This window comes from Phyllosticta capitalensis, assembly GCF_038381095.1.
Source record: "Phyllosticta capitalensis strain CBS 128856 chromosome Unknown BKA78scaffold_6, whole genome shotgun sequence".
Taxonomy (NCBI): domain Eukaryota; kingdom Fungi; phylum Ascomycota; class Dothideomycetes; order Botryosphaeriales; family Phyllostictaceae; genus Phyllosticta; species Phyllosticta capitalensis.
Window position 1 is genome coordinate 1,523,790 of NW_027117444.1, and position 13,642 is coordinate 1,537,431.

At 55.2% G+C, this 13,642-nt stretch overlaps 4 protein-coding genes across 4 annotated transcripts; 2 read left to right on the plus strand and 2 right to left on the minus strand.

The window, feature by feature from the left end:
- Window positions 1-38: 38 nt before the first annotated feature.
- BKA78DRAFT_371665 (nitrilase) lies at window positions 39-1,651 on the plus strand (the record flags this gene model as incomplete). The annotated part of the gene is made up of 3 exons (XM_066892714.1): window positions 39-625; window positions 675-1,144; window positions 1,221-1,651. The coding sequence occupies exons 1-3, from the start codon at window positions 423-425 to the stop codon at window positions 1,649-1,651; spliced, it is 1,104 nt and encodes a 367-aa protein (XP_066743518.1). The 5' UTR covers window positions 39-422.
- BKA78DRAFT_344490 (uncharacterized protein) lies at window positions 1,382-4,294 on the minus strand (the record flags this gene model as incomplete). The annotated part of the gene is made up of 4 exons (XM_066890454.1): window positions 1,382-2,454; window positions 2,513-2,823; window positions 2,997-4,160; window positions 4,251-4,294. 4 exons carry the CDS (start codon window positions 4,292-4,294, stop codon window positions 1,709-1,711), a joined length of 2,265 nt encoding a protein of 754 aa, XP_066743519.1. The 3' UTR covers window positions 1,382-1,708.
- A 953-nt stretch (window positions 4,295-5,247) lies between these two features.
- Window positions 5,248-6,396, plus strand: BKA78DRAFT_371676 (heme-containing dehydratase protein; the record flags this gene model as incomplete). The annotated part of the gene is made up of 1 exon (XM_066892715.1): window positions 5,248-6,396. Exon 1 carries the CDS (start codon window positions 5,335-5,337, stop codon window positions 6,394-6,396), a length of 1,062 nt encoding a protein of 353 aa, XP_066743520.1. The 5' UTR covers window positions 5,248-5,334.
- Window positions 6,397-12,261: 5,865 nt separating this feature from the next.
- On the minus strand, window positions 12,262-13,284 carry BKA78DRAFT_296529 (uncharacterized protein; the record flags this gene model as incomplete). Its single annotated transcript, XM_066886631.1, has 2 exons — window positions 12,262-12,672; window positions 12,862-13,284. 2 exons carry the CDS (start codon window positions 13,282-13,284, stop codon window positions 12,262-12,264), a joined length of 834 nt encoding a protein of 277 aa, XP_066743521.1.
- Between the last annotated feature and the right edge of the window lie 358 nt (window positions 13,285-13,642).

Below are 13,642 nucleotides of genomic sequence, written 5' to 3' on the forward strand. Positions count from 1 at the left end.
CGAGGCCAGGGACCGAGGACCCAGAACAACGCCCGAACAACTGACTTCACTATTCACAATCATTCAATTTTTTCGATCCCCATTGATGCGATGATGCCGGCCACATCAAAAACTTTGACTTGTTGTCAAATTCAGTTGGCATATCGTCTCCTGATAACCGAGATAACATAGAGCTGCCTGCGCGGGGCTACGTGATTCCCCGCGTTCGTTCTATCAGTGCGGAGACTTGGGTCCGCAATACCTACCAGCCAAACGAGCCTATCTGCAGTGCCAATGCTGACAAGGATGTCTGTGGATTGGGGTCAGAGCACGCTGCCTTGAGCACGAGACCATGACATTTAAATGTAATCCAGGGTCCGCAGCTCATGCATGTCCGTAGAATATTCAGACCATCTCCTTGAATTACTTCTTTTCAGAAATCCATGATCCATACAGTCCCCATCATGGCCTCGTCTACGTCTTCGTCCAAAGTCCGCGTGGCAGTCACGCAGTATGAACCAGTCTGGTTCAACCTTACTGGCGCTGTCGCCAAAACATGCGAACTCATCAAAGAGGCGGCAAAGAATGACGCGAAGCTCATTGCCTTTCCAGAATGCTGGATTCCAGGATATCCCCTCTGGATATGGTCCGTAACCCTACTCAGTTGTAACAGCAGAATGCTGACGACTCCCCAGGAGCCGTCCTGTGGACTTCGACCTTAACGTACAATACATCAAAAACTCGCTCCAGCTCTCATCGCCCGAGATGGACACCATTCGCGCCTGCGCTCGGGACCACCACATAGCCGTATCGCTTGGATTCTCGGAAAATTTCGACGACAGTGTTTACATCGCACAAGCCTTGATTGGCGCTGACGGGCAAATCAAAGTGCACCGTCGTAAGATGAAGCCCACGCACATGGAGCGCACCGTCTTCGGCGACGCAAGCTCGGCGGACTTGTGCCTGCCCACAGGAAGCGTGGCCCAGCTGTCCATGGGGAATGGGGTTTCAGCACGCGTGGGCCAACTCAGCTGCTGGGAGCATATCCAGCCGCTGCTCAAATTCCACACCATCTCGCAGCGGGAGCAAATCCATGTGGCTGCGTGGCCTAGTTTGACACCACACTCCGGGTCGGGTCCTGATTTGTGGAGTATGAGTGCCGAGGGTTAGTCAACCTTTCCATCATTTCTTCTCATCGACGAGGTTTTGCGGAAATGTAAGCTGACATTTGCCATGACTAGGATGCCAATCGCTGTCCCGCACCTACGCCATCGAAGCAAGTGCCTTCGTACTCCACTCTACATCTGTCCTGACGGACAAAGCCGTCACCGCCAACGGCACCGCTGGAAGCCCCCTGATGGGCAGCCCCGGCGGCGGCACCTCAGCCATCTTTGGCCCGGACGGACGCTCCATTGCTGAGCCGTTGGGCGACAAGGAGGAGGGCATGCTGTATGCGGACCTCGACATGGATGAGATCACGCGCATCAAGATGTTTGCGCACTGCACAGGTCACTACAGCCGGCCGGATTTGGTGTGGCTGGGTGTCGAAGGGGGCGCTAGAGGGTTGGTGAGGGATTCACGCGCGGCGGGGAAGCCTCAGTCAGTGGGTTCTCTGGGCGCTGCTTGTGGATGTGACGAGGAATCGGTCGTGGTGGTGGAGGAGCACTCGTAAAGGTTTTTTGGTAAAGGGGTGTTTGGGATATTGGGATTCACGGAAAATTGTTCTTGTCTACGTAGACGTGTAATGAGGTACAGTACTGTCTACCTCCTCGTTAGATACCAACCAGTCGAAGTTCTCGCAGGTCAACAAGCTCTCTCCAAATTCTGCATTCATGAAGCTGGCCGGATTCGCGAAAGCCTGAAAGATGTCGAACCCCGAGTCCGCAGTTGCAGATTGACCAAGGTCAAAATTGTTGCTCTGCGGGAAAGGCGCGACTGGTGCTGGCAGTGCCCCTGCCAGTGGGAAGTATGCCATGCCCTCAGAAGCGGTAGCAGCGATAGAGCCAGCCGCGGTCGGGGTCGAGGTCGAGTCCTGCGACCAACCACCAGGAACATGGGCAGCGGCAATGAATGGATTTGTTGATGGCACAGTGCCTGGTGCGCTCGATGCCTCCATGTACTGCTGCTGCTGACCCGGCATCATCATCATTGCCTCAGCAGCCTCCAGAGCGTCCGTACCTGTAGAAGGGTCGACACGGTAGCTAAGATTCAGGGGTAGCGAACCCAAGACTCCCCATCGCTGGGCCAGGACGCGGATCACCTTGATGCTCTTGTCCGCTCGTACTCGCCACGGGACCCTCAGATGCGTGAGCATATCCATGGTCAGCCGCAGTCCTCGTGAACTCCGTCTTCGAAGAGAGGCAGACGAGCTGGTTGCGTTCATGAGCTGCACGATGGCGGCACTTAGAAGGTGGTGGATGATGACAGGGTTTGGTTTGGCTGCTGTCCAGTGATCTGGGTCTAGGTCTCGATACACTGATGGCAGAGTGTCAGTTTGTTTAGCTCCATAACGGATGCGTTGATGGGCTCTTACTCCGAACCAGTCGCACAGTAGTAGATGCCGCGCTAGTAAGAGAGCGCAAGATGAGAACCATCACGTTTCCTTTACCCTCTATGTTCTTCGGAGCGTTGGGCGAAGCAAAGCAGCGCAGGAAGGGTGGGAGCGTGATTAGGAGTGCTATCTGATAGGCCAGATGAAAGAACAAGACGTGCTTCGACGTCGAAGCGCCCACCAGGTCAAGACGCCTGTCGCGACCCTGGAAAAAAGTACGTAGGGCATCGTGGGTCGAAACCAGGAGTTGGACCTGCTCTGCATGCGGCATGACTTCGAAGTTTGACGAAAATCTGGGACGATATTAGTTTAGTTGGTTCTGTGTGGGAAACCTTGGGCATATGAAATCGTGGAACTGTAACTACAGGGAGCATTCAAGCACCCGTGCCTTGGTGTTGGAGTTTCATTTGAAGCCCACTGGGATGGACTCCTAATCGCGAGCTTTCATGGTTAGGGAAAGACTCACATTTGATCCATGTAGTTGTCGTGCAGATACCATAGCCGGCACTGCCACGCAAACGACACCTCGCCGATATCGACATCTCCGCCATGAGCAGCATCGCGAGTCATCGTGGTATCGAAGTTTGGGACATTGACCCTGCGCCACGGAAGGACACAGTTTCGCCCCAGGATTGAAATTGCTGTGCGGTCCGTCATGTAGAACATCCAGAAAGTCCGTATAGCCTCACGACTTGGCGTCCACGACCGCGCAGAACACTCATCTAGAGCCAGCACATGCAGCCGAAGGTGCACAGATATGCCGGCCGCCATCGAAATGAAGGACCAACCGAATTGGTCTCGCCCCAGGGCTAAAGCGCGCTCTGATAGAATGCAGAGACCCTGGACGACGGCAACGGTTGGGGCTTCGCGGAAGCAGGTGAAGACTAGCGACTCGGCATATTGGGCAAAGTGTTCGGCGATGGTATCGTGGCTATATCCGTTGGCAGTGTTTGGGGACGAAGAGGAGGAAAAAGTGGCTCCGCTGGCGAGCATGGCGCTGTGAAGGAAGACAAGATCTCGGGGCTGACCGTGAGGATAGTTGTGTAGAATTTCGTTAACTTGGTCGTGTCGATAGGAAGTGAACATGTGCTCCGTGTTGATGTTTGCCAGAAAGGATGATGCCAGAGTCCGCACCAGGTTGAGGTCGCGGCAGTAGTGCAGAATCACCTCAGGGGGGTTGACTGGGAAGGCTTGAGGAGGCTGTTGTTCTTCTGCTTCTTCCACGCGGTGGTCCGATCCAGTCGCATCGTCGCTGATAATGGTCACACCGTCGCCGATGTTGGTCCTCCACATCATAACGCTAAGTTCCTCCATGGCTGCTTCCGATCTGTCCTGTACGGGATTTGATCTAGCGCTGTTGGCTAAGACTGTGGGGGCCTCTGGCGCCATGTTTGTTGCCTGGTCTGGAATGGCATTCCTTGACCAGTTGTACTCTTGTTGAGGCTCTGTAGCAGCATGTCCTCCCACGAGCTCAGTTAGCGGTCGAACATCTGGAGAAGTTTCATCGTATGTGACGACAGCATTGGCCAACGCTTTCTCGTCACTACGTGATGTGGCTTTTAGCGCTGCCAGCAAGGACTGGATTTGATCCTCCAGTGACTTGACATAGTCTTCGTCCCAATATTTCCTCCTATTTTCCTGTTAGCGAATGATGAATTAGAATCGAGGGTACTGCTTGTTCTGACTTTCGCGGCCTGTCCTCGTTACTATATTCGCAGACCTTGTCGAGTTTCTTGCAAAGCCCACATATTGGCTTGCCTCCATCGCACTTGGTTGGGAAAGAAAACGTCAGCATACATATGGAAACACCACTTCGCGTTCAAATCATCTGTTTGGTGCTACCGGGCTAAAGATGAACCTGTCAGTTTGTTCATGCAGCCGCGGTAGACCATCGTGGGGGAAACAGGGAGCATTCACATATCAAAGACATGTTGATGAAAGCATTCAAGTCCCTCATAGCGAGAGCACAAGGAGCATTCAAGCTCACCACCGCGCGATGAATGGTTTTGCGGCGCAGTATACTCGATTTGAAGTTTCTTGACACCCACTGCGCTGCTACAACTGATGAAGTGACTCACCTTTCTCTTTCCTGTACGGCACCGGTCACAAGCAAAATTGTGGGGCCTGCGGGCTTCCATAACCAGCGCTGTGGTCGTCAGGCGCACGACCTGCGGTGCACACTCCAGGAGTTCCGCCAGATGCCGTGATTCGTACTCTTCGTAAGCCCCCTCTTGCTGTCGGAGCAGTCTGTCATACAGACGGATGGATTGATTACAACCGACGTGTATCTGATAAGAAGAAGCCTGATTATCTGCACTGAACTTAATCCACGTGTGGTAGGTAGACACGGGTCGAGGCAATTCCCGTGGTGGGGTTCGTGGGGGAACAAGGGTGATCCAAGCCGCCTACGCACCTAGGTCGAAAAATTAAAGCTCATTGCAAATCAAAACGGTCTCATTCGATGTGAGAAACAAGATGCGAGGGTTGAGTTCAGTACTTTTCGTGGTCTCAGGGGACATTGAGGGGACTGAAGAGATCTGCGGCGATGACAGCTCCGCACGCTAGGCCGAAAAAGGATACTTGGAGAAGAAGGGACCAACGCCGCTCGAACGAACCGCGATGCATGTTGCCTGGCTGATAGTGCGGCTTTTGAATGTCCGCGGATTCGACCAAAGAGGGACAGGATAAAAGATATGGCTGGCTCTCCACTGGAAGCCTGAACATTCATCAGCAAAACCGTCAAGACTCTGCGTCACGTACCCTGATACCTCCTCGTTCTCAGAAATCGACTCGGAAATTCCAGAATGTTTGGCGTTGGGTTTCCATCTGACGAGCCAGTCGTCTGTGCTGTCTTCGGTATTCAATACCAGGGCGAGACACCCACAAAAGAAAAAGCAGCTCTCATCGACGCTTTCGACAACCTCATCCAGCCTTCGGCATCTTACATTGACAACATCCTACAAGAGGGACAAAAGCACCAGCGCGGATGGACGACGCGGATTTGGCTTTCCTACTGGACATCCAAGTCCCACTTCAGCACATGGTGGGATAGCCCAGAAGTGTCTGCTTTTTGGTCCTCGCTCCGATCCGATGATGCCGGTGTGTATCGCGAGGTGATGACCATCTCTCCTCGACGAACTCAATTTGGCACCAACAAGGAAACGCTCTCCGGGCTCGCCAACGTCGGTCATCTCGTCCCCAACACCACGACCGTGTTCTACTGGGGCTGTTACCGGGATCGATACCAAGAGGCCTCGCCCGACAACCGCATGAATTCCAGCCTCGAGGAGGCACCATCGCCTGCACAGCTGTCCGGTACGAACATCATAAGACCCGGCCGCGTTCACATGACCCGGTTTCCCGAAAACCTTTGCTTTCTTGTCGAAGGCCAGGACCACAGCGCCATCGTTCCGGAGGAAAAGTCGCACTGGATGGAGCGGTTCGACGACGCCGTCACGACGTGGATGGCGGATCTGCGCGATGCCGGGCCAAAGGCAGGAGTTTTGGATGCGCGTTTCTGCTATGAGCCTGGTTCGGGGAGGTATCGTGAGAATTGCAGCAGCAAGGAGGAAGATCCACGAAGTAGCCTTGCATCTCTGAGCTACCGACGCAAGGTGCAGATTTTCTGGTTCCTGGATCACAGGCATCTTGAGAAGATTGGCCGGTCCAACAAGGGGCATTCGGCACTCAGGGGTAACTTTATTGAGTCATATTGTCCTGCAGGGCCGATGGGAAACATTGGACAGTTGATGCTTTGGGTCGAGAGTTCCATCTTAAAGGCGGATGAGATTGATGCTGAGTACGTCGGATGTCTGGACGGGACTGGGTTTACGGCTTTCATGGAGCATCCAGCTTTCAAGATGTAGTAGCTGTCATAGAGGCAGTTAGACAATCAATGAAGTGCCAATCGAAAGATGATGACAACGATAGAGTTGCAATCGAGCAGACAACCTGGAGCGACGCGACGCGACGCGACGCGAGGTCCTGCATGGACCACCCGGACCACTTGGACCACCTCCCGTCTGGCGGGCACTACTCCCCGCCATCTTCCAAACAACACGTTGTCGCCGACGATGCATCCATCAAGTGTACGAGATGTATCCCTAATTCTGACTACCGTTCGAGCTTGAGGTAGCTGTGCCTGAATAGGAGTGGATGTCCCGCTGCGAACAAGGTGATGCTAATTTCTAGGCGGTTCATACTACCCACTCGAAGAACTGGCCCACGCAGGCATCTGCCGTTCTCACTCATTCAACAAGACCATATGCAGCCCTTGGAGAAAAATCTCCTATACGATAAAAGAAAATGTCAAGTCAGACTGCAGAGAGACGGGGAGCATTCGGACACTCGAGAAGAAAGATGACCAGAAGCAGCCAAGCGCGTTGGTTTGCGACGACCTTGAACCAAGGCCTGCCCGGTTGACAAGTCCTCTATCGCTCTGTGCTTGTGCTAGGCAAGCCAGTCTCACAAGATAGTGGCAAACATCCAGGCGACCAAGCTCGAGGCGCCGCGGCCGCCATTGCGACGACACAGGTCAACGACAGCATCAAGAGAGAATGACGATGGTGGCAGCGGTGAGCAGTCGCATTGCTCGCGTCGAAACTCGCGACAAGCCAGATGTTCAAGACACATGAAGCGGCAGGCATGTCTTCATGCGGCTAAGCTTCGCCTCAAGCTGCGATCAGACCAACCCGACCCAAGCAATGCGCGTCACAGAGCACGGCTCAAGGCTCACGCACTCAGACCCCTTCCATCCGTGCGAGAGACGCCAGAAGCTCAGAGCGGGCAGTGGTGAGTGTCAGCTCCGTGATGAGGGCTCTGCCGCATCCGTACCTACTTGCCGGATCGGTCGACGAAGCTGGCACCAGTCGTGTGCTCCTGGAGCTCCGTTCAACAAGAGCTGCCAAACCGGGCAGCTGGTCTTCATGACGTACAGCGTCGCCACTCGTCAACCCACCTCTCCACGGGGCAGCTTGTCATAGTGGGAATCCATCTCATCAAACTGCTCCTGACAACCGGTTCTCATTGTCTTCCATCTCCGCTGTGGCTCTCTATTCAGCTCATTTCATCCCATCCCACCGTCAACTTGCCACCGCCATCTCAACTCCACTACTACCGTGCTCTGCGGCCTCCAACGCACGCCCCCGTTGGATGTGCACGCCCCCAGGTCAAACACAGATTCTTCGCGCTAGCGCTCAACAACCTCGAGAAAGAAGAAGGGAAGAAAGGTGGATCTGTCTTCGTCTGCCCAATGAGCGGAGCGAGAGCGGCAAACCAAGCCTCATCAGAGGAGCAGCCTGCGGCCGAGACGCACAAACGACGATCCCGAGGACCCATCAGGAGGACCCCTAGGCCCCCCAGGTGCAAGCGGGCCAAGAGGACAAGCGCAAGAAGGGCACGGCAGGGGGTTCTTTTCGCCCCCTGTAGAAGCGCGCGCGAGCGTTTCTACTCGCTGCGGCAGGCTGCGGATGCGAAAGAGGGGCCTGTCGATGATGAGGCTTTCGCCGGTCTGCCGGTCTGCCGGAGGACGGCCACCATTCTTGGGACACAGACGCGGTCTGTGGCACGCATGCTTCCGGTCTGGGAGCATGGGAAAGTGCGATTTCCATGGTGGCTCGCTTCTGCATGTTTTGCTGACCGGTTCGGAAGGATTTTTCACTGATAGCCCGCGTTGGTGATGTTGCTGCAGGCGGCCAAGCAATGCCGACGCAAGAGGAAGTCGACGAGACTGCACGAGACTGAGACGAGATGAGACGGATTTGTCGGAGGCGGACATGTCACCGACTCCTTCGCCAAACAAGTCCACTCTTTCGTTGGAGCACCGAGCAGGCCGCAAATCCCATGGAGATGACATGGAGATGGTATGGAAACGGCATGGATGGGGAAAGCGAACCGAGCGATGTTCATCAATCGTCATTCGTCAACCTCTCACACAGGCCCCCGTCGTCCACCTACCTTTGAGCGATGCGCTGCGCCATGTTTCCGCACCAGCAACGACACAATTCCGCACTCTTCGCCATCTTTTCCGTTGTCCGTCCGGATATACACGCTAGACGACGCTAACATACTTTCCCGTTGCGGGCTCGTTCCGTACCGGTGTCGTGTGCTAACGCCTTGGGGTGTAGGATTGCTGAGCGTTGACACCTGTCTAAACGACACGCCGAACAACGGCCTACTAATTGCCGGAGGACAGACACAGTAGTAGGCGACGGGAGAAGTGTCAACTGTCAGATTTGGAGCCAAAGCCGCGCGGCACGCGGCGAGTATTCAACTCACCAAGTCCAGATGTGTGCATGCAGGGAGTGCTCAAGAGCCTTGCCACTCAAAGACTTCCACTGGAGCACTTTGCTAGAAGGTGAGCTACAGGAACACAGGGAGCATACAAACAGCCCTACCTCGGAGTTGACATGCCTTTTGCGGCGACCTGTGAAGGGTCCGATTCGCATCTCGAGGCAGGGTTCGCTTGCATCTGATCTCGTCACAACTTCCTTTGCGCCAACTGCTCCAGACAAGCAACAGTTCAGGCGTGAGGCGCACATCCCGACGTTTTGGCGGTGGCAAGGCAATTGATGGCATTGCGAAGCGCAGCCCAACAACACCTACGGAGCTCGGAATGGTCTCATCTCCATCTTTTGCGAATGAGAATAGAAGCAGGCGCGCGCTTACGCGTGTGCGTGCTCTGTCTAGATTCTTCTCGCCAAGTCGACGACGCGGCCAATTGTTTGCGTTGCGTATGCCCTGGCGTCCAGGTCGTGACGGGCGTGGAGAAATGCTCCGGGAATGAATGCGACGACTCAAACAACCACCACACCGCATCTCTCAGATCTCTTGACGAAGAGCAAAATGTCGTCGGTGGCTCGCTGATCCCGTCGACAAGGCGAAGACGAGAGCCTCAGGCCTCCAGTCCCACGGTCGTGTCGAGCAATGGTGGTCCAGCCAGGCCTTGTGAAGAGGAGCGGTGACGGGCTGACGGTCAACCTCCAGACCATCATCACGGGGCGCGACATCAGACAACAAGCTACAATCCAATGCATCTCCATCGCTTCAACACGTGCATGAAAAAAATGTCGACATGCGGTGGAGCTCCTCCCTCCTTCTCCTCCTCCTCCTCCGTCACTTCATCACGCAAACAAATGAAGGATCCACGTCGATGAGCAACAAGGCTGTCTGGCGTGTTCGAGCCGGGGAATTCATCGACACGAGTGATGTCAATGGCGGGAGTGAGGCGGAAGCGTGGGCTAGGTCTCGAGTCAAGGGATTTGATTGCGAGTCAGGCCGGAGGAGAAAAGGTAAAATAGACGTCCATCGTTGAGACGTTGGAGAGTGGGTGGTGAGAATTTTGAAGGGGGCAGGGAGCGTGATTGATGGATGAGGCGCGCGCGCGGAAAAGATGGGATGCGCGATGTCTCATGTCTAAAGAAAGGTGAGTGAGTAGACGTAGACGTAGATGCCCAGGGGTCGCTCTGCCAGCGCCAGGGGTTGGATGCGTTATCGCGATTTCGCCCCTACTTGCGTCGCCCCCATATCTTTCCATTTACCTGCGCCAGCCAGCCAGCGCATGAGATGCAGCCAGCCGTCGAGCAGGCATGCATGCAATGCCAACTCACCATCGCTATCTCCTTGTTCGCGTGGTAGTCAGACCACAATCTGCAATGCTGGCACAGAGATATCGCGGAAACTGTCGACCGAGTAGCGCAGGCAAAGGAGCTATGGGTGTTTTTAAGACATGCAACGCCATACCACAAAATGCAAGTTTGGAGAGGGCATACAGCCTTCCATGGCTGTTGTACTTATGTGCGACATGACTTTCGCTACAAGGTCTACAACAACATTACCATTCAAACAACAAAGAGCCAAGGGTGTGGTAGTGGCAGTGGCGGGCGCCCAAGAGGTGGATGAAGAAAATGAACAACCTTTCCCTTTGTATGCATGCATAACTAGTATTTAGACAGATGGGCAACTTTCGCCTACCTTGACCCGTATCTCCCACCCTATTATAGCGGATCGCGAAAGTATGGCAGCCCCCAAGGCGGTACGAGGGTACTTGAATGCTCCCCATACCTGGCTATTCTTTCACGAGCTCAAACGTCCAAGTCTTGAGGGACTGAGGTGTTTGATCACTCCCTGTACACACATACCCATCTTGACATCAAAATTTGGGTAAACGATGAACGTGACTGCAAGGAGCATTCGAGCATCCCACCCAATGGTTGCGATTTCTTATGCGGCCCACTGTGCTATCGTGCTTCGAACAACCTGAGCGCGCGCAGATGTGTGAAAGAACCACCATAATGACATTTCCAACGCCATCAACAATAACAGCGAAGCCACCCCACCGCGCCCCTCCCGCTTCCCCGTCCCATCCCTCATCCCATCCCCCATCTCCATCATCACCCATCACCACATCCGCCGCGTCCCCAGGTCTCCTCTTGCGCAGCAGCAACGCAGGAAGCAACGCACGCGCAATGACGCAGAGCATGACGCAGCGCGCCAGGATACGGGGCAAGCATCAAGCATTTGGGCCCAAGACTCAAGACATGAATTGAGTTTACAGAACCCAGACTGCCGGGTCGGGTAGATAGGCGCAATGGCTGACTCGAGACGAGACGAGCGTTTTGAGTTGGGCTGTGAGTTTTTGATTTTTGGGTTAATGTGCGAGTGAGGGGGTGGACGCGGCGAGTTGAGCGAGCGTTGAATGGCGAGTTTAGAGTAGAGGTGCATGCTGCGGGCGGGAGTGCTTGGTTGGCTGCTGGACGGCTATGTACGGGCCACGGGTGGACAATGGAAGGGGGAAATGGAGCACGCGAGATGGGGCACGAGAGCAAGAGCAATGGCGAAAGTTGATGTGTTTGTTCATCGCATATTGATATTGTGTAGGTAAGTACGTTGCGTGTGCGCAGTAGTAGTAGTGTATATAGCGTGGTACAAATCAACAACATCGCAGCCACCCACCAGCCAGTAGAACGTTGTACATGTGGAACCCATTATCGAGCAAAAAAAGAAGAGCAGCCATAAAACTCCGACGCGAAAAGAGAAAAAGTGAACAACCTGGAGTATGTAAAAGCAGAAGAAAACGCCAGCCGACCCATGTGTGTATAGCAAAACGCCAATTCCCAGAACCGCGTCGAAGCAGTAAAAGACGTGTATGTGACTGTGTCGATGACAAGTCCCATGGAACCGAACGAATCGTAGCGGCCATCGAACGCAAAAAAGCAAATGGTGGTATCAGCGACCTCGGCCTGTGGTAGGTCTACGGGGTAGTGGTCGAAAAAGGCAGAGCAGCGGAAAAAGCGCGCACTTCTAAAATCGTACAGGTGAATAGGACGATTCGTTCCGACGAATTAGCGACTTGGAGGAAAAGTAATCAAAGCAAAAGCGCTAGAACGCAGCAGTTGGTAAGCGGAGGCTCTAGCGGTGGTAATCCCTGGCGTTGCGCGCGCACTGCAGCGCGTGCAATTGGATGGATGGCCCGGAGAGCAAAGGGCAAAATAGTACAGGGCGGATATATCGTCGGTGGAGAAGAGGCGCAAAGGGCCGAGCGAGAGGCCGCGGTCCGGCAAGTGTGGAGATGGAGGCGCAAGGGAGAGAAGGGGGGTTTGCCAATTGCCCTCGCTGGGATAGGTGGATGTCGCGTGCCAGGCTGCCCGTTGTCGGTACAAGATCGGGGCCATGAGGCAAACGGGTAATTCAGGCGACGGCCATTAGCAAAGAGAATCGGCAAGGTCCGCCGCTTAGAACGTGCTCCAATTCCAGTCCCTGGGCACGCTGCCCACATAACTGCCGACCTTGAAGGATGGCGCCTGCGCCACGGAGGTGCCTCGCGGCTGGGGAAGTTGAAGACCCTGCGGCTCTGGGTGCCCTGTCTGTGCGGTCGAAATGGACGAGTCGCTGCGCGAGCTGGCCGAGGAGCTCCGGCTCTTGCGCGTGTGCTCCCATTGCCGGTACGCCGACCAGCAGTTGTCGCACGCGCGCGAGGGCGTTCCTTCCGGGTGGAACAACGCGTCCTGGTCCAGCTTGATCTCGTGCGAGCTGTGCTCGTAGCAGAAAATGTCGCCACAGCGACGGCAGTGGTGTCGGCGGCAGAGCAGGGAGAAGGGGCGGCTGCAGCCCTTGAAGGTGCACTTGATCGTCTCCTCATTGGACTAGAAACAAAGTTAGAAGCTTGAACTTGAGGTTGAATCGTACAATCGCATGGGACTCGCGCCGCCAAGGCAACTATGCGATGGCGCAATGCAAGGCGCAACTCGAGTACCATGATGGCGTGCCCATCAAGGTGTGGTTGCATGGGGCATATAAGGCGTCGAGTCCCGAGGAAAAATTGACCGACTTACCTTCCAGTGATTTCTCGACGGCGGACCAGTGACCGGACCAAGAATGATGCCCTCGTCGCTGGCGACCCTCTCAATTTCCGAGTAGGAGGAGCTGAAGCTGTCGACGGTACCGCGCCTCGAACTATCAATCGACTCCTCAGTAGGCGACGAAAGAATCGAGCTCCTCGGCGGCGAGGACCGTTGCGGGCGCTCGGTGGGCCTCAGAGCGGCGGGGATGTAGAGAGGGCTTTGGGGCTTGCGCAACTGGCGGGTGTGCAGTGCCAGGTGGTTTGGCACTTGGGTGGGAGAAATGTCGGCGGGGGTTGCGGTGCCAGAGTGCGGCGGCGAGGTATAGGGATTGTACTGGACGCCGCCACGGTAGGGGTACTGTTGCTGCTGCCAGGCGCTGGGCATGGCGGATGCTCTGGAGATTCCGGTGGCCATTGTGGAAAAAAGTACAAAAGTTGGAGTCGGTGGTGGTGGTAGAAGAGGCGTCGAACAAGATGGCGGGAAATTACGGGCGTAGAGTGACTGGTGGCGGCGTGTCGGATAAAGGAGGAGAGGATGATGTCGGATGGGTGGTTGTCGACTCTTGGTGGCGGACGAGTGTTGAGGGTATGGGCGCTGAAGTAGGATGCAGTATAAGAGCGGTCTGCAGACCCTTGGAGAGTGGTGGTTTTGGGGAACGGGCGAGCGCTGGGGTGATAAGGAAGAGGCGGAGGACTATTGGCCGGAGGGACAAACGCCGGGGGAGCACAAGGTAGACGCGGTGCAGTGAGGTATGCAGGCTTGGTGGATAGCG